At 38.5% G+C, this 20,943-nt stretch overlaps 1 protein-coding gene across 1 annotated transcript in view; it reads right to left on the reverse strand.

Moving 5' to 3' along the window:
• The window catches only part of PLCXD3 (phosphatidylinositol specific phospholipase C X domain containing 3), a 259,314-nt gene that overhangs the window by 76,821 nt on the left and 161,550 nt on the right, over positions 1-20,943 (reverse strand). The window contains exon 2 of the mRNA XM_069096228.1: positions 6,244-6,952. Coding sequence (XP_068952329.1) covers positions 6,244-6,952 — 709 coding nt within the window. The remainder of the gene's footprint in view (positions 1-6,243; positions 6,953-20,943) is intronic.

Below are 20,943 nucleotides of genomic sequence, written 5' to 3' on the forward strand. Positions count from 1 at the left end.
TTATAGAGAAAAGAGAAACAATTTAAGTTTCCATTCCTGTCTCAAGCAATTCATGTGTATTTCAGCAATGACCTTTTAATAAAGGTGTGATTATCATTTTTACAATTCATATGTAGGTCTAATCATGTCACTTCTCTCAAAAATCCCCATGACTGTGCATTGCCAACTGTGAGGGATAATTTGCAGTGAAGTTTCCCCATTCTGAAAAATCAAATTTACAGTGGCTTCAGCATCCAATAGGCCTAAGTTTAGAAGTCACCTGACTTTATAGGAATCTGGAACTTAGAACAATGTAAACCCTCCCCAGTGCCACCTCAGCACAAGATATGCCAAATAAGGATAAAACTGCTTTCCTGGCCTTGCAATGGACACCCACATGTTTCTGTGTCCCATCCCGCGCTTAGGTTGTGGGCTGGCCTCCCTGCCAATGAGAGTGAAGGCCAGTTAGGGGGTTTGGTTTCTGCACTAGAAGGTCATATAACCATGGGCTTGCTCCTACCTGTTGTTCTCTCCCTGGCAGATGCCATCTGAGCAACGGGGGCAGAGGGCCCTTTCTCATGAGAAAGAATAAAGACCTTTTCTAATCTCAGATTCAGACTGAACTCTTTTATACTACACACCAACTGACTAAAATTCATCTTCTTTTGCTTGGTACTTATGTCCTTGCCATTCTGGTAAGGGGATAGGGAAAAGGGAAGGAAGCAAATACCTACTAACCACATTCTATGTGCAGTGTGGCAGTAAGAAGTTTACAAAATATTATCTCATTTGATCCTCAGAAGAATCCTGATAGACAGGTGCTATCATTATCCTCATTTTAGAGTCAAAAAAGCTCAGGCTGAAAGAAATTAAATGACTTGTCCAGGGTCACACATAGCTAATAAGTGTCTGAGGCCAGATTTAAACTCAGGTCTTCCCAACTCCAGCCCCAATGACTCTATACCTGAGCCATCCAGCTGCCAAATAAGATTATATTTTCCCAAACTAATTTCATGCTTTTCCCCTCCAGCTACTCTGCACTTTTAACAAAATGGACTATTCACTATTGTCTGATCATAGCCTGTACTTTCCTGGTTCCTTGCCTCAGCTCATGCTGTTCACTAAGCCTACAATGTCGAGCCTTTAAAGTCTAACACAAATGCCACCTCTTTCACAGTCTTCCTTGATTATGTGTCCCTTTAAAACTAATTATTTTACATTTAATGAGTTTTTCATGTAAAAATGTTTTATAACTATTTGTGTTTTTTATTATCACCTATCAGACTACGTTCTATGAAGGTTGAACATCAGACACAGTACATATTTAAATATTTGTTTAAATGATGTGTGTTTCAGATATTGTAGTATGTGATGAAAGAAATTGAGACATGTTATGGGACATGTGATTCTCAAATCACACTGGAAGTGGGGACCTACTCTGGTTATGCCAGGCTTCCCTAGACTTAGACTGTTGCTTCCCTAGAATTAAGTTCCTTCATCTGTCAAACAAAGGGGTTGAACTAGATGACCTGAATCTCCTTCTAGCTCTGAATATTAGAATCTGTTTTTATACTGGAGAGAAACAGGCAGCAGGGAGGCATATTGAAAAATCATTGCAAAATGACTACATGTCAGCAAATAACCAAATGAAAAATCCAGCCATTTATTTGGATCTTTCCAGCTATCTGGAGTGTTTGGCACTGTGTACAGAAAGAACCTGAGCTAGATCTGCAAACATTTTGCCATAAAAAGCCCTGATTCTTAAAAAAAAACTTATAGGAAATCTGGATAGACTTTTGAAGTGGGAAGTACTTATAATTTAATAAGCTTCTGCATCTTAGCAATGGACTTGATTCAAGCTGCATAATTTTTGGGGAAGTGTAAAGTCTGTGGGGGTGTAGGTGCAGAGAATGGCATTTTTAAAATAAATTAAAATGGGTTTTTAAGAAACAAATCTGTGGGTGTTTTTGTTGTCACTGGATTTTTTTTTGGACACCAGTGGTGGGGACAGAACACACACAACTTCAATGTTTGGCTCTAGCAGTCAGACTGAAAGCTATAGCACCTAGATCTAAGCTGGATTTAGTTTCCCTGAGGATTTGCCCAAGTCTCCAAACACTTATTCTGAATGCATGTGTTCAAGGTTTTGTTAACCCAAATATTAGTTATCATAAAGTATGGAGAAACTCTTAACTCTCCCTATTCTATATGCATCTATCTATCTATCTATCTATCTATCTATCTATCTATCTATCTATCTATCTATCTATCTATCTATTTATCTATCTATCTGTGTATTATATGTTTAAATATACTTATATGTATATATCGCATTGCATGATAGATTATATATGTGTGTGTATACATACACACATTTTTTCAGTTGTTTTTCAGTCATGCCTGATTCTTACTGACCCCAAAATGAGGTTCTCTTAGCAAAGATAGTGGAGTAATTTTTCCATTTCCTTCTCCAGCTCATTTTATTATATTTTATTTTAGCTTTTTGGAGGGCAGTTGGGGTTAAGCGACTTGCCCAAGGTCACAAGGCTAGTAAGTATTAAGTGTCTGAGGCTGGATTTGAACTCAGGTCCTCCTGACTTCAGGGCCAGTGCTCTATTCACTGTGCCACCTAGCTGCCCCTCCAGCTCATTTTAAAGATGAGAAAACTGAGGCAAATAAGGTAAAGTGACTTGCCTAGGATCATACAGCTAGTAAGTATCTGAGGTCAGATTTGAACCGAGGAAGATGAGTCTTTCTGACTCCAGGATCTACACTCTATTCACTGCCCACTGTACCACTTAGCTCTTCCCCTTTACCTTCCCCCATTTTATAAATGAGCAGCTATACCATAAAAAACAACAAAAAGGACAATTCTAATATTCTCCACACACTTGATTATTGGTGAGAAAAAGAAAATCTCATTCTTTTTACTTCTCTACCCCATTTTAAGCAAAGAAGTAAAAAAAGAATGAGACTTTCATTTTCTATCCTAGAAATATAGAATACAGAAGAGTGAGAAATGCAGAATAGAGGGGGGAAGGCAAAGGGAATTGGTTACCAGAAATTTGGTTTGGGTTGCAAATGTACTCTAAAATTTGGAAAGATCCTTCACGGACAGTGTCTTATGATAAAGGAGAAACATTTTTGTACCAGCAAGTAAGTCTTGCATCCTGCCTTTTATCTAATAGAATATGAGATTTTTGAGTGTCAGAATGGTTTCACGTTTGTCTTTGAATCTTTAGTGACTGGCACATAGTAGGTACTTAATAAATACTTGTCAACTGATTGACCAAAAACCCCTTTTCTATAGTTATTTCACTAAGGTAGGCTTTAAACAATATTGCAATGCAAAAACAGTGTGTATTCAATTGGCTCCTCCCTCACCCCACACACCCTGGTTTTTCTCATTTCCTTTTCCACTAATCAACTTACCTGTGATATTCTCTAGTCAGTCAATCAAAAAGTGTTTATCAGAAATCTCCTATGTGTAAAGCATTGTGTTAGGTGTTACTGTGATTAACTATTTCAATTGACTAATTTGAGGGAAGGTGTTAATGATTGTGAGCGGATATTCTTTCATGATGATTTTGATTATTTAAAGGGAGCAAATGAAAAAAAAAATAAATTGAGATTTACACTGAGAAAGCAACAGTTATGAAGTAATTATTTACTCAAGGCAAAAGCCTGCCTTAGTGTAGTATTTCAGTTTTTCATTTACATGTGACAGGTTGGAGAACTTTGGAGTCAGTACAAGTAAAAGTCTGATTCAGTCTTAGGTGTTTCAGCATCTAATTAGAATATGAAAATTTGGGAAACTTTGAGGTAATAATCATGGAACTCTGAATATCTGAATTGCTTTAAGATCATTGGACGAATGTACTTAGACTGATTCTACTTCAGCTGTTGGAGATCAGATTTTGGTTACTCATTCTAAGCTGGAGTATTGTTTCCCAAGATGGGGACTGATTTCTGAACCAGGCAGAATAAGAAGGGAAAGAGTCAGAGAAGAGACCTCAAGGATTTGTGAAATCAAGACCATAGATCTTTGCCGTATCACTTTTTGGTAGGAAGAATCTGATGGTAAAAGAAAGGCTGTCTGTCTTTATCTTCGTTGCCACTTACTTTCGGAAGAGTGGAGAAGAGGAAAAGTAAAGAAGTTCTACCTACTGTTAGGGGGTAGAAAAGAAGAAGAAAGAAAATATTTTTCCACATTATCTCCTATTGTCAAGGATGTAGAGGGGCACCTCATAGTCAGCAGGAAGAGCGTGACTGGAAAGATTTCTGCCAATCCTAAACCGAATCCTATCCTAAACTGACTTTCAAAAACAGTATTGTACCATCTCTGCTGAAAGTATCAGCTAATTCTGAAATTAGAAATGCAGAATTGTAGTAGTGGGAGTAAATCCATTTCAGCGTAGGAAGAGTCCAGTATAGAAGAGGAGCCAACAGTGGAGCTATCTGCCTATTGAACCATGCCTTTGAGGTAACATGCCCTATGAACAACCCACTTAGACACTGAGTCATTCATCCAATATAAAAACTATACCTATTGGTGAAATTTGAAAGGACAGTTTCTGGGAAAGAAAAAGGGGATCAATGCTCAAAGTTTCTAAGTTGTGAGTTGTAGCTTCCTGTGTTCTTCACACATGTACCACATAAACCTCAGTGACTTAAGTTTTAACCCACTCTACCTTATGGTCTTTGTGCATTGGTGTGAGAGGGCAACCCAGATTTATAGGTGGAATGTTACATAATTCTAGTTTTTGCTTTGCCTTCTGTTTATTTTTTAAAAATTTTTTGAGAAGTAATGTTGGCTGGTTTGTAAATTGGAAAGATATGATTAGGGGCTTGTGAATTTGAAGTATGGTAGGATTAGTTACCCATCAGGGTTGCCCCTAGAAAAGTGAGCCCTCTGCCCCCTGAACCCAGGACACTAATACATTGTTGATGGAATTGTGAAGTGATTCAACCATTTTTAAGAGCAATTTGGAATTATGCCCAAAGAATTATAAAACTGTGAACCCTTTGACCCAGCAATACCATTATTTGTCCTGTGTCCCAAACTAATCTGGAGAAAAGGAAAAGAACCTCTATGTTCTAAAATATTTATAACACCTCTCTTTGTAGTGGCAATGAACTAGAAACTGAGAAGATGCCCATCCATTGGGGAATGGCTAAACAAGTTGTGGCATATAATTGTGGTGGAATACTACTATGCTATAAGAAATGGTAGAAAAACAGAGAAAGACTTGCATTGGGGTGGGAAGGTGGCACAGTGAATACAGCACCAGCCCTGGAGTCAGGAGGACCTGAGTTCAAATCCTCAGATACTTACCACTTACTAGCCATATGACCTTGGGCAAGTCACTTAGCCCCAATTGCCCTGCCTTCCCCCCCTCCAAAAAGCAAAAAAAAAACTTGCATGAAATAATGAAGAGTGAAATGAGAAGAGCCAAGGGAACGTTGTATACAGTAACAACAATATTGTTTGAAGAATAACTGGGAATGACTTATTATGATTATCATAAATAGATCAACCACAAAGGATTTATGAAGGAAGATGCTATCTACCTTCAAAGGAAAAAAAAACATCTGGTATATATCTGTTTCAAATGGTGGCCTTCTCTAGTGTGGGGTGGTGAGGGAGACAGTTCAGAACTTAAAATATAACCCCCCCCCCCAAATTAGTTTAATTTAAAAAAGAAAAGTGATCTCTAGCAGCCATTCTACCCTTTTTAGAAATCTCGACCTGCTAGAATGATTATAGGTTGAGGAGAAATTAGTTGAGAGACAGAAAGGAGGGTGATAAAGGAAATGATCCATGATCATCAGAACTGTGACTGTGTGAAATTACTAGTTAATTCAGCCAAATAATTTAAGCTTAAACATTAATGCCTGGTATTGATTTTTTTTTTACATTTAGATATATTTGTAACAAGTATTTTCATGTTACCTTCTTAATTTATCACTTATATTCCTGATTTATAAATTTATTAATTATCAATTTATCAATTATATTCCAGAAAATATTTGCATTTTTATAGTAGCTTTCAACCTCTTAACAAAAGTAATATGGAAATTTTAGATGTTGTGACATGGATGGTGACGTAGACATTGGTGGAGGGGGTGGGAAGGTTTCAGTCTCCTTAAGCACTTAAGTAAGCCCTAGTCTACCTGCTTGTAAGTCTGCCCTACATACATTAATACGAGTGACACATCTTAGAAAGGGGGAAATGTCAGACCATACTTCTAAAAGATTCTTACCTTTCTGTGATTGTTTCTCTGAGACCACTGGCCACCCCCTTGACCACAGTACTAGCTTTGGGGGTCAGCACCACCTGAGATATAAAAAAAGAACCCTTCTTCCTTCTCTCAGTAATGGATGCCTGGAGAAACTGGATCAGTTTTTCAGGGTCTGTTGTGTTGGCCCAGGGAGCTGGCATCATCTGCCCAGGCCAGAGAAAGGGCACCTCAAGAGCCACTGGGCTGTGATAAAAGACCAAGATTTGGTAATCTTTCTCCCACAGATACTTCAGACTCACTTCATGGGCAAAAATCGCTGGGCACATTTTATTCCCAAAGATGTCTTTCAGCATTTGGACGAGTTTTTCGTGGTGATATTTCTGCATTCCGTAGAAGTGGTTGAAGTCCAAGAAGACCACCTCCCTGTGGTGATCTGTGAGGAAAGCATTAATCTCTTCCAGGCCTTCATTCACTTTGGCACTGAACAGACCATGAGCAAAGTAAAGTTCATTGTCAGGGTCCCTGGGCTTGGTGGAAATCCGGAGGTCAAAGTACCGGATCCCAGCCCCCAGCTGACCAGTGAAGTTCATCGTCTGAGTTGCTAACCATTTCCTCATGAGCTTTTTGGCCACAGTTCCAAATACAGAGACAAAATTCTGGACAGTTTCTGGTTGCTCAGGTCCTACTGGAGAAGCTTCATCAATGTAGAAACTGAAGGAATCATGAGATCCTAAAAAGATGACAAGGGACAATGCAGTTAGATGCCAGCATTTAGAAACAGGGTATTATTTATTCTTCCCTTCCTAAGGGTATTCCATATATTCATTTTCAACATGAGGCAGGGGAAAAAAACTCACTAATGCTTATTTTTATTGATTTCCACTTAAACAAGATCACTTTAAAAAAATTTCTTCCTGATGTGTTACGTAGAGATCAATTTCACATCAAGAAGGGACTGAAAATTATGGAGAAATTCTTCTGATTGAAGTGTAAAAGATCAGTACATCACAGTCATACTACTGACCTCAGTTTAAATTCTGCCTCAGACACCAGCTGTGTGACCCTGAATGAGTCATCAAGCCTCTATCATCCTCAGTTTCTTAATCTGTAAAATGGGGATAATAATAACACCTACCCCATAGTGTTCTTGCAAGGTTCAAATGAAGTAACAAAAGTAAAGTACTTTAAAGACCTATGTAAATGTGAGCTATCATCATTATTACTGAGATACATACATGGTCCATCCTTTCATAAGCAGTCACCTACACAGTATTATTTGAGGAGTTTTCAAGACCATTATGAATTCCACATGTTACCCCCGCTCTCCTGTCCCCTCCACTTTGTTTTGAAATACCTCATTTTAAAAAATTTATACCTCCTTTGTTGGTAGGCAACGATTACCAGTACTAATTCTTTGGGTGTTTCCACATAAACTAATTTAACATTATTCTCTTCCCACAATTCCCCCTTCTACACAAGGAAGGATCCTTGGAAATCAATAAGATCTAAAACCTTGAAGGAAGAATATCCTTCTAGGAAATAAAACCCATTGATTTTTTTAAAGACATCTGATAATATCTATACTCTTGAAACCATGTGCAGAGTGAACCTGGAGGGATAGACAACTATTTTAAAATAATCAGGCTTAAGTCAGAAATGAACTCAAATTCAATTTTAATGTTAAAAAATAATTCTTTGGTTCTTGGGCAAGATGTGTTGAAAAGTTAAAAGTGAAGCTAATGCATATTGGTGCCTCTTACCAAATTGAAAATAATTGTGTGCTTAGACTACAAAGAATTACTAATTCATAGAATTTGAAAGTTTAAAGGGACCTTGGTGGTTATTGGGACAAAAAGAACCCTGTCTTTAACATCCCTTAAAAATGGTCCTTCAGCTTCTGCTTGAAGATCTCCAAAGAAGGGAAACCTACTATATCTCAAGCCAGGAAGACTTGAGTTCAAATCTAACCTCAGACACTTAGTAGTCGTATAACTCTGGGTAAGTCACTTAACATTTGCCTACTTTAGTTTCTTCAACTGTAAAATGAGAATAATAATAGAACCTTCATCTCACATAGTGTTGTTCAGTCATTTTCAATCATGTCTACCTCTTCATGACCCCATTTGGGGTTTTCTTGGCAAAGATACTGGAATGGTTTGCTGTTTCCTTCTCCAGCTCATTTTTACAGATGAGGAAACTAAGGGAAAGAGGTTTAAGTGACTTGCACAGTCACATATCCCACCATAGTAGGCACTTAATAATTTATTTGCTTATTTAACCATTCTTCTTTTGGATAGATCCATTTGTTACAATTTCTATTTCCTGACACTAAGCCTAAATTAGTCTCTTTTCAACTTCTATCCATTACTCCTAGTTTTGCCCTCTGGGCTAAACAAAACTAATCTACTCCTTTCTCCACATGACAATCATTCAAATGTTTGAAGACAGCTAACACATTCCCTTCTGAGCCTTCTTCCCATCTAAACATTCTCAGTTTCTTCAACTGAACATCCTATGATATGGACGCAGTACTCCCTAGCATCCTGGTCGGCCTCTAACTCATCAGCATCCTTCTTAAGCAAGGACACCCAGAACTGAACACAATGCTCCAGGTAAAGTCTGACAAGATCAGAGAAACTGTAGGACTATCCCCTTCCAATTCCTGGAAGCTATAATCCTCTTTTGTAGTACAAGACCACATTAGTGATATGCCACCTCTCCTTTTATCCAGATCATTACTAAAAATGTTAAAAAGAACTTCCCATTTTCATTTTTTGTTTTGTTTTTTGTTTTTTGCTTTTTGGAGGAGGGGAAGGTAGGGCATTGTGACCTTGCCCAAGGTCACACCGCTAGTTTTTTGTGTTAAGTGTCTGAGGTCAGATTTGAACTCAGGTCCTCCTGACTCCAAGGCCAGTGCTCTATTCACTGTGCCACCTAGCTGCCCCTGAACTTCTCATTTTGAACACCCATTTGTTTTTAATGCATGTGCAGGGAGAACTGGCTAAGCCAGAATTTCTTGAGGTAATCCATGTACCACTGGAGCCCCCCAAGACTCTGGCATGGGGTTTAGGAGGTCAAAACTATTTTCATAAAAATATTAAGATGTCAATTACGTATGAAAATATTCTTCCTTTTTCCAACTATATATCTATGAAATGCTGAATTTTCTTCATATACTTTAACCAAAGCAACAGATGGAATGAAGAAGCAAATATGAGAATCCGATTCCTTTCTATTAAGCCAGATAGCTAAGAGATTTGCAAAAATATGTAAAATAAAAACGTGTAAAATCTTCTCATTGATTTTTTTGTTTTTTAAAACAGTTTTTAAAATTAAAAATATAGTATTTATATTAACATATAATTGACTTGTCATTCAAATGAACTAATATGTTAATCATTTAAATTTTGAATATAGTAAATATTGATAGATTTAACTCACATAAACAAAACTCTTTGGGGTTCTCAATAATTTTTGAGAGTCTACAGGGGTCATGAGAACTGCTGCACTAGAGTAAAATTGAGAAACAGGAAAAGTTTGCTTGCAGATCTCCACAACTCATGGTATTGCTTTCCTCTTTACCTTTACCAGGTTCTCCACCTACATACAATCTCTACATTCTCCTTGGGTTGTCCCACTCTGATCCCCTCTGGTCATGGTGTTTGCACTGGTCCCTTTACTGGAAAAAAAAATTAGCTGGTCATCTCCCTCTTCCTTTCCAGTACTATTCTCTGATAGCTTAACTCACTGGGACTAATGTGATTCAACTCCATTAACATATACCATCAATACAGATAAAAATTCCGAGTTGACTCTGTTTTGGACCTTATAGACAGAGAGCCTTATCCTTTAAAGGAAGAGGAGGGTGAGAATATAAGTTGACTTACACAAAGTAAACCAAGATTCACAAAGGTCAACAACTGTCAAATTAATGATGAACTTTTCTAAGAAAATATTTTTGGCTTTACTAAGATTTGTTTTGAAGCTCAAAATCAGATGTCAGAGGACCAATGAAGAATGCTATCGACATCCTACCATAGAAGTGTTGAACTAAATATGCAGAATGAGACACATTTTTAGACATGACCAATATGGGAATCTGTTTTACTTGATTATACATATTTGTTACAAGGGTTTGGTTTTGCTTCCCTACACACATTGGGAAGAAAGAAAACAAATGCTTGTTAATTGGAAAAAAAAAAAAGATTTTTTTTAAAAGCTTTCTACCTCTCTGAAAGAGAAGGTAGAATGTCTTGGAATGTAGTATCTTAAGGCAAAGAAGAAAGAAATGGAATTGGATCAAAATTTATCAGAAACATGAATGAATTACTTCCTTGGCTTTAGCACAAGCCTGTACCTTTATAACACTGAAGTACTGCAAGTGGAGACAAATCATGAAAACTCACTGACTTTGAACAGAACCAGCAAAAGGCTAACATGACATTATTTGGAGTCCCTACAACAAATCAGTTAGTATTTAAGGCAAGTTATCTCAGTGCTACAAGTAAAGTAAAACTAAAAACAGGAAAGACGGATGAGCATCCCTGAGAAGAAAATGATTCTTTCTGGAAGAGTTCCTTTTTTTTGACTTCCTATGGATCAGAACCCATGTCTATTTGAGCTGCTTTGTGTACAGGGGTGAGTACAGAGGGAGGAACAAATGAGTATTTAAGCAGTAAATATGACTTAAACTCATAGAATATTAGAGCTTATAGAAACTTTGGAAATCATCAATGTCTCCTCTAAACCTCTTTTTTTTAACAGATGGAGAAACTGAGGCCTAGAAAGATGAAATAACCTCAGTCAAGTCATACCATGAATAAGGAAGAACTGGGCCAACTGCCCAGGACATTTTACTGCTGCTTTGGTGCATTTTCCACCACAACACTGACTAATGATAATAAGAACAACTGGATGAAAAATGTCACTATTTGTGCCAGGGCTTCGGTTTATTTCCCCAAACCCCCCCTTCTGGCCCCCACACACAGTGGAGAAAAATGATCAGGTTATCAGGGCCAAAAAAAAAATGGATACATTTTTACGATTTGATTTTGGTCTGGAAATTTACCCAACAGAATTGAGCATTTTCATTACAATATTATGGTTTTTGCCTGTTGAAAAAGAAAAAAAGACAGGCCTTTATGACTTGGGGGGAACTGTGAAAGAAGTAAAAATTTTTCTCTCTCAATTTCTTTAAAAGTCTTTTAAAATTAATTTCTACTAAGCCTAACAAATCATTCTTGCTTTTGCCAAGGAGATACCTTTGGGGTCACCAAGAAAAGGTTTTATTGCAAAGGCCCAAAAATCTAATCTAGAAACCTGGAGTTATAATGAAAAGAAGTCAATCTTAGATTGTTTTTATGTGTCTATTAATATTCAAAAGATGTGTGTATAGATATACATACACATACACACATTATATATATATATATAATAGGTATAGGATTGGATAGAGTACTGGGCCTGGAGACAGGAAGATTCCTCTTCCTGAGTTCAAATGTAGCCTTAGACACTTACTAGCTGCATGACCCTGGGCAAGTCATTTAACCCTGTTTGCTTCAGTCTCCTTATCTCTAAAATGAGTTGGAAAAGGAAATGACAAACCAATACAGTATCTTTGCCAAGAAAACTTCCCAAAGGGGTCACAATTCTTTTCTGGATATATAAAAGCAGAAAGGCAGAAACATTAAAATTCATAAAAATTTGCTGATATATACATATATGGATATATGTGTATATATCCATAAAAATGAAAATGTTTTAATATATAAGTGAAATTACACTAATTTGCACAATACAGAAATATATTCAGAGAGTTTCTTAGCATGTTATTTGGCATTTCATTTTGTGATAGAGGATTAATTAATTAATAAAAACTTTAAGCACCTATTGTTTGCTAAGCATTGTACTAAAGCAGACCTGCACAACTTGGCAGTAGGTATGGGCTAAAATTAAAATGAACTAGATGCCTTCGGTTTCAGATAGGTGAGACTACAGCCAGACTGGCAACTGTTGGTTGCCGCAGGTCACGTGACATTTTTCACAGGCTTCCTGAAATCCTTTGGGGGCTTCAAGCCAACCACAGGTCATATATTGTGCAGGTCTGTACTAAAATATACAAAGTGGGGATGTCTAGGTGGCACAGTGAATAGAGCATCAGCCCTGGAGTCAGGAGGACCTGAGTTCAAATCCGGACTCAGACACAACACAAAAACTAGCTGTGTGACCTTGGGCAAGTCACTTAGCCCCAATTGTCCTACCGTCCCCCCTCCAAAAAGCAAATTATAAAATATACAAAGGGAATGGATTGTAAATTTTAGGATCATTTAGTATAGACCAAGAGCTGGAAGGACCCTCAGAAACCATTTAGTTCAACCTTCCGATTTTATGGATGAGGAAACTGAGGCTCACTGAGAATAAGTAACTAGCCCAAGGTAAAGATTTAGGGTAAATATCCCATTAATTCAAGCAATCTCCTCCAAACAAACAAAAAAGGCTATTATTCTTTTCTCAATGATATGAAGATTTCAGGCAAAAGGTCTTCTGTATGAGGGTAGAAAGCTAAGTTCCTTTCTTTTGAGTAAAAATGGGTGTCATGGAGAAGACCCTGTACTAAATATTCTGAGATGTGATAGAGGCAGTGCTGTGTGATGTGCAAACGTTTTTTCAGCAATCACCTATATGTCATCAGTGAACTAAGTGAAGCCATCCAGGATATGACTGATGAGAAAATGAGGCAGGGTGGTCATGTAGCAAGAGTTCAGGATAACCGATGGACCAGACTGAATGCTGCTCTGATGTCCGCAAAATAACATAAAGATTGATTAGAAGGCCACCAGTACACAGGACATATTCCTAGTGGAGAACCTATGAGCAAGAACTGTCCTAAAGAAAGAGGCAGGAATGGATTATAGATTGCACAGAGAGCTGGTAACATCAATGATACAGAGGACGTAATGAAGTATTGAAGTGTACAGAGACAGAGGCCAGGCAGAGGAAGAGACCCTGGACTGGATTTTCCAGACAATGCTATACATTCTTCACTTCTCTTCTGTATTCAATATTTTGCTGCTGGCCATTCAATAGGAAGGAAAAAAAGGAAGTAAAAACTATTAAGTGCCTACTATGTGAGATATGTGACCGGGCAAGTCACTTAAACTGGTTTGCCTTAGTTTCCTCATCTGCAAAAATGAGCTGGAAAAGGAAATGGCAAGCTACTCCAGTATTTTTGCCAAGAAAACTCCAAATGGGGTCATAAAGAGTCAGACACAACTGAAAAATGACTGAATAACACTATGTGAGATGTAGGTTCTATTATTATTCTTATTTTACAGTTGAGGAAACTAAAGTAGGTGAATGTTAAGTGACTTACCCAGAGTCACACAACTAGTATGTGTCTGAGGTTAGATTTGAACTCAAGCCTTCCTGACTCCAGGCCCAGATTTCTATCTATTGTATGACTTAGCTACCTCTAGAAAAAAAAAGTCAATATTAAAGTTACTCTGTATAGAAAGGTAGTTTCCTTATGTTGGGATACATAGTTATTGTAAGGATACAAATAATGGTCTGTGTTTATGAACAAAGTTTTTCTCAGAAAACATCTGCCAAGACTCTGTCTTCCATTCCAAAATATAAACATTTTAGGTCAAAGAGGTAAGAAGAATAAAAAGTATATGTGAACCTGTACACTTGGTCAGCTATGACCCATTTATTCACCCTGATTACTATTTATGAAGACACTCATTATAGAAAAGCCAGAAAACTCTTTCCATAGGAGCCAGATACTATAAAACACCTGGAAGGCACAGCTTAGTTATGTTAGGCCCTATCTAGTCAAATATGATGCCTGCCTCATCAGCAACCTTTATAATATCACAAGGACCCTGCTTGTCATCATGGATACGCAGCTTCCATTGGCAAGGCAAGAAAGGGGCTAGAACCTCAGACAACCAGGAAAGAAAAGAATTTAAACAAGTAATGGAAAGCAATTTGGAATAATTCCTAGAAAGTGATTAAACTGTCCAAACTCTTTGACCCACAGATCCCTCTGCTAGACATATATCCCAAATAATAATATCTAGCACTTTATAATATAATAATAACATAGCACTTTAAGATTTTTAAGGCTCTTTACAAGTACTTTCTCATTTTATCCTCACAGCAGCCCTGGGATGTAGGAGCTATCATTAACTCTATTTTACAGTTAAGAAAACTATGGCAGACACAAGTTCAATAGTTTGCCCAGGCTTGCACAGCTAGGCAGAATTTGAACTCAGGGCTTCCTGACTCCAGATCCAGTGGTCCCATATACATCAAAATATTAATAGCAGCATTTTATTAGCACCAAGAAAATAGAAATAATAACCACAAAGTGACCCATCTTTTGGGAAATGCCTGCTCAAAGTGTGGCATGTGAGTGTAAAGAAATATAAAGAATTCAAAGGAACATGGGAAGATTTACATGAACTGATGTACCAAAAAGTAAGAACCAGGAGAACACAATGTACACTGATTTTAACAATACAAATGCAAAGACCAGCAACAAAAAGAACCGAAAACTATCTGTGAGAGTCCAGTCTGACTCTTAATAAGGGATGAAAAAAAATTAACCATCCTCCCTCCTTTAAAGAGGTGGGGGCTATGGCTTTAGAACATTACATATAATGGTAGACTCAGTTGATGTATTGGTAGTAAGTTTTCAGAACTGCTTTTTTCATCTTTTTTTTTTTTAATTCCTACAAGGGTTAGCTCTCTGGAGTGAGAAAAGGAGAAGGTTATATTTGGAAATGAAGGTCATATTTGAAAAAAAGCAGAAGTTATCAAATTTTAAGAAGTAAACAAAAGTCAGTTTTTGGTTTGGGGATTTGGGTATAGAGTATATGGTTACTCATCATTCTACTAAAACAGTCACATTCTAATCTAGAGCAATTCAAATTACTTTATTTCCCTGTAGTTTTGATCTTCCTCAGAAGGTTATATACCTCCCTGTTACAGAAATTGGTATCAGATGGAGACTAAATCCTGCCCCCTCCTATATTTCCATCATATTTATGAAAGATACATCTGTGGGATGGTTCTCTGATTACTCAGTTTTTAGGTTTAGAAGGTAATTTCCATTTCAAAATCCACTGAAATTTTGTTTAAACTGACATCAAAGGAAATATATTCATTCAACCTTATATATGAATTTGGAGACAAGACAGACTGAAAAGGTCAGGACTCAACTTGCCCTAAGACTGACAATTAAATATATATGTGTACTGGCCTTTGAATGAAGGCTGTGACTTCCTCAAGATAATTACTGTTCCCCCGTTAGTCATCAAGCACCCCATGCTCGGTGCTTGTAGGAGAGACAGCTGGCCAACGTCTCTATGTTTCACCCAGCCTCTCTGCTTTGCTTGTCTACTCTACTCTTGTCGGCTGCTGAGGGCTTGGATTTACAAGAATCCTGCTTACAGGCAGCAAGTTTCTTGAGTATTTTATATTTCCATACCTCTGTAAGAATAGAGAAAACAGCAGGGGAGAGGTGGAATGTGCCTGCTTTCAAACTGGACAAACTGTGAACCAAAATAAAGCTGGGGTGGGGGGTAAGGAGGCTAAAAGTGTTCCAGGGTTATCCTTTTTTTTTTTTTTAATCAATAAGCATTTTTCTAGAACGGAGTAGATCTGCACCAATTTCTCTTTCCCTCTCTCTCTGACTGTGCATGTATGTGTATGTGTTGATCTCTCTCATTTTACATAAGGAGAAATGGAGGTACAGAATAGTGACTTACAGTGTTGACACCTCCCCTTCCTCATCCAAATTCCATCCACGCTATAAGAAGCAACTCAGTTCCCCCATGTGCCACAAAGCCTCCTCAGACCACTTCAGTCCCTAGTAATCTCACTTCTCTGAAATCCTGGTGTACATCTTCTCTGTTACTAGTAATCACCTGGTGTTTAAGAATCATGGATTGCCTTGTAATACTCTCCAATATCATCCTGCTTTATTCTTGAACTTTCCATGAGTTGCTGCTGCCTTATCTCCCTCCCTAGATCAAAAGCCTCTTGTCAGATACTTTTTTGTATCCCCCAGACTCTTTTGCTGTGTAGTAGGTGCTCCAAAAAAATTTTATTCAGTGGCATGAATGAGAAAACATATATTCTAGCCAGTACTATTGTTTTGGATGATCCTGCCAAGGCAACCATAGGTGCTAACAAGGGCCTTGAGTTGTAGACAGAAGAGGTAAAAACAAATGCAGGGCTGTTAGAATTCAGGACAGGATTAAGATGCAAAGCTCGGGAGCTGTTGCCTCTGATTCATCATGGTTCAAATCCTGGGGCAGGTAAGGAGGCTGTGTATGTGGATTAGGAGATGTTTACCTCTCCCTGACTCAGGACCAGTCTCTCATTAGTCACTGGGCTAGAGTGGGTGTGAGTCCCATTCAGCAATAAAGGCAGTTCTATAAACTGAGGGGGTAGGTTTAGACCAGGGGTTCTTAATCTTTCAGTGTGCATTTTGACATAGTGAAGCCTATGGACCTCATATCAGAATAATGTTTCTTAATGTATAAAATAAATAAGAGGAGGGACTCTATACTTAGGGAGGAATGCCATGGGTAGGAGTCCAGAGCCACTGACAGAGACTGCTGTCCTCTCTCAATTCCTCTAAGAGTACTGGAGGACCCTGGGGGAAGGGTGGACTCTCACACACCTGGCCTTCAGGCAGTGAAGGCCACAGTATTTATGTGACAAGTCTAAGCTTCCCAAATGAAATGGAGCTAGTTAGTGGCAGGACTAAACCTCTGTTAACATCCTCCTGTAGTCACAAAGGTGACCTGGGGCACCTTCTCAAAGGCATAGGTCTCACCAAACTGTAAAGACTTGGGGCGTGTATGGTATATTTTTGTTCAAGGAGAATCCTGCTCAAGGTCAGAGATGTTCATCGGCAGATGGTCCACAGGGACTTAGAATTTTCATCCATAGCAAATCTACCAGAACCATGTCTCAGGTATTTCCCCACTCCAGTCCAACCTCCACTCAAAGTGATCTTCCTAAAGTGTAGGTCTGGCCAGGTCACTTCTCCCTCCCTATTCAATAAACCCGACCATCTCTATTATCAAATGTAAAATCCTGTTTGGCATTTGTAATGGGAATCTAAAGATCTTCCCTGCCCCTTGGCCCCTTGATAGGCTTGGGTGAATCTGAGGACCTTCCATGATTTGAAAATATACTCTGCCCCCTAATAGGCTGAATGTGGTCACATGGAGCCTGTGGCAGGAGGTTTGTTTTTCAGGAATGCACAAAAGTTTTTACTTTGTGATTGGGCAGTGGGTCACAAGGGTTGTGATGGTCTCTGACCCAGGAGAAGGCTATATATACCCTGATGTGAGGTTTTTCTTTGGGGCTCACTTTGGGAAGAGTTGTGTGATTTGAACAGACGAGACTCTGGGCAGCCATTGAGCCCCACCAGCTTTGAAAACCCAGATGTTGGTGCTTCCCTCTCTGGTGACTAACTAGGTATGGATGTAATGGTCAGACAGCTGGAAGCCCTGTGTGCTGAACTGTTATTTTCTGTTTCAACTTCAGCTTGTATTTTCTGACGTTCAGGGTGTTGACTTTCTCCCTCAACTAGGTAAATGATATATGTTTGATTGATTAAAGTAAGATTGTTAACCCATTTTGAGTTGCTTTCCTTTAGAAAAGCAGATCTAAGAACCTGTGCTAGCAGCCATCCTAGGTATACTAGGGTGCTTGCTGCTACAGCATTCAAATTCCTTCCTAACATGCAACTCCCCCTCACCCCCATCTTTCTAGTCTTCTCACACCTTATTCTACCTCCCCCTCTCCCCCATACTCTGTGATCCAGTGACACTGGCCTCCTGGCTGCTCCTTGGGTTGTTCTTTGAACAAGATACTCTATCTATAGTCTCCAGAATTACTGTTTCCATGCCTAGAATACTTTCCCTCCTCATCTCTGCTTTCTGACTTTCCTAGCTTCGTTCAAGTAGCAGTTAAAAAAAAAAACTTTTATGAGCTTTCCTGACTCATTCTCTTTGTTGATCATCTCCAATTTATCCTGTATATGTCTTGTTTATATATAGTTGTTTGCACACTATTAGACTATTAGACTTGGTAGCCCCAGTGCTTAGTACTCTTAGCACCTACTTGGTATTTAATAAATGCTTACTGGATATCATCTACTAAGGTTAGAGGGATTGTGATTGGTGGAGCAAATGGCCATACTTATTAAAATCCCAGAACCCTAAAATATTAAGCATTGAATTAATAGGGGGAAGGGAAGCATAAACATATAGGTTTTGCACTTCTCTTCAACAAATATGAGAATTTCTCTGAGGACTTAGGATCATATCTTATAAAACATCTCATTTCCCAAAGCACTTAGCTGGTCCTTTTGCATATTTTGAGGACTCAATAAATGTTGTTGAATGAATGAAATCATTTACTGGTTCATTCAAGAAGCATTTAATTAGCATCTATTATATGTCAGGCACTGTGAATGAATGAAATGACCCTCCCTCATCATTTCTTCAAGAATGATGAATTCCCTAACACCATCCTCTGTAATCTAGAGGAGAAAAAAAAAAGATACTGCTTCTCATGATTCTATGGAAAGCCAGTCAGGCTGAGAGTAACTTTGATTAGATTAGGAAATATCTACCTGCTTGAGGTAAATGAAATTTTTCAGGGCATCATTCAGGGAACTGCTTTTTCTTACACTCCAGTGTCCCTGAAAGATGTAGATTTAGGTAACATTTAGCCTGAGAGGTGGAAGACTCTAGTACACTGGTCCAGATCATGAAGCACAGAAGGGAAGGATATTTTCATTTATTCAAAAACATAGCCAGAGCTCATTATATCTGGGCCTTAGAGATCAAACACAACCATATCATTAGAGAAATGATGAAGTGGAGGTGCAGAGAAGTCAACCAACTTGGTCACAATCACACAATTAAGACCAAGGACTAGGTTCTCCATCTATAGATTCTAGCTGTATTCCTTCTTCTATGTGAGCTTGCCTCTTTATTTATTCAATAAAGATTAAGCAAAGATCATATATAAGGCATTGATCTGGATCCTATGTTGGGTGCAAAAATAAATAAAACAGTCTTTCTTCTTTAAGGTGCTTACAGTCTATTTGGGAAGACAGAATATACACAAGGAAAATTAAAATCTAGGGTGTCCCAAAAGTTCTAATGCTGCTTAAAACTATTAAACGATAGTGTTAGGAATCTTTGTAAAAGAGCTGTATAAGAAATGTTTAATGGCAGTATATGATCAAATGACAATTGAATACTTTTGAGTTTATAGAAGAGAGAGTTCCAAGGTGTGTCCTAAAGCCAGCTAACACATTGTGTTTTGAGACAGTGGTTAAAATTTTTAGTTTGAACATTTGAAATCCAGAAATCATCAAATACAACAAATCAGAGCTTGATTTATGGGATATTTTTTTTAACTGTCTAAAATCTAGATTTAAGAAGGGGCAGTGAGGTGGTACAGGAGTAGCTAGTGATGAGGTATAGGCTCTGGGAGCCCCCTCTAGCTCTCCTTGAGTCCTTGAGGTACAAGGCCCTTGAACTCTGATTAAATCATCTCATTTGATGAGGCATTTACAAGAGGCAAGTCTGTTACTAGACTTCCCACCCTCTGTTACTAGACTTACTAGACTTTCCACCCTATCTCCACCCTTGAACTGGCCTAACCCACCATTGTTTGTAGTCTCTAGGTGGCCTCCAGTGACTTCTCACCCTTAATCACTCATTGACCCTCCCCAAACTCCTCCTCTAGACCACCCCTAGATTCTTCCCACAACCTTCTGTATATAAGACCCCATCTTGTCTCCATGTATGTGAGAGTGCCGCAGACTTACTCTCTCCAATATAAGTGAACTTTTAATAAACTTTACTTTTCTTTGGCTGAGAGGAGTAAAATTCATTTGGCAGAACCTGGTGTGTTGGTATTTTGGGGTCTCCAGAGCAACCCTAACCCTCTTAGGGGGTAACCTCTTCACTAGGAGGCACAGTAGATAGAATGCCTACGGTCAGGAAGACTCATATTTCTGAGTTCAAGTCTGGCTGGACAAGTCACTTACCCCTGTTTACCTCAGTTTTCTCTGTACAATAAGCTAGAGAAGTGTATGGGATTTGGTGTGTGGCTTCTCAGACTGTTCACTAGAGTATTAGAAGCCTTAGGTCTAAGTTTTGTTTTCCTAGAAATCACATGAAACTTAAGATATCCTCCTGCATAAGCTGTTTTCATCTTTACTTTACTTCTAGTCAGCCCACCATCACCCCATGTACCATATTAGGAAAAGTAACCGCAAGAGCCAATCCTAAGTAAAGCTTTGCATAGATAGTCGCGTAAGGGAGGGATAAGTGGTCTTATGCTTATTTAACCCTGTTTCTGCTTCTGTATCCTGGCTTCCTCTCTCTGAGCATAATTCCAGTGACTGGACCACCCGCTTCTTGTGAGATTCTAATAAAACTTTCTACCTTCACTTTGAGGTCTCTGAGTAGTCAATTTGGGTTAGGGTCTTCGCACCCTATACAATTTGGGAGCTGTCCGGGATTACCTGACTTGGTGGGGAATGACCACCACCCCTATTTGGAGGCAGGTGCCCATGGGACACTTTGTTCCTGTAGTCTCCAAAGCAGGGTGGTGTTTCTTCTCTCTGCTGAGCAAAGTGCCCGAAGTGGAGAACGTCAGTGAAGGGGAAAGGGG

The sequence above is a fragment of the Petaurus breviceps genome, unplaced genomic scaffold (genome assembly GCF_028583685.1).
Source record: "Petaurus breviceps papuanus isolate PSGF00001 unplaced genomic scaffold, PetGlider_PUasm1.0 229, whole genome shotgun sequence".
Taxonomy (NCBI): Eukaryota; Metazoa; Chordata; class Mammalia; order Diprotodontia; family Petauridae; genus Petaurus; species Petaurus breviceps.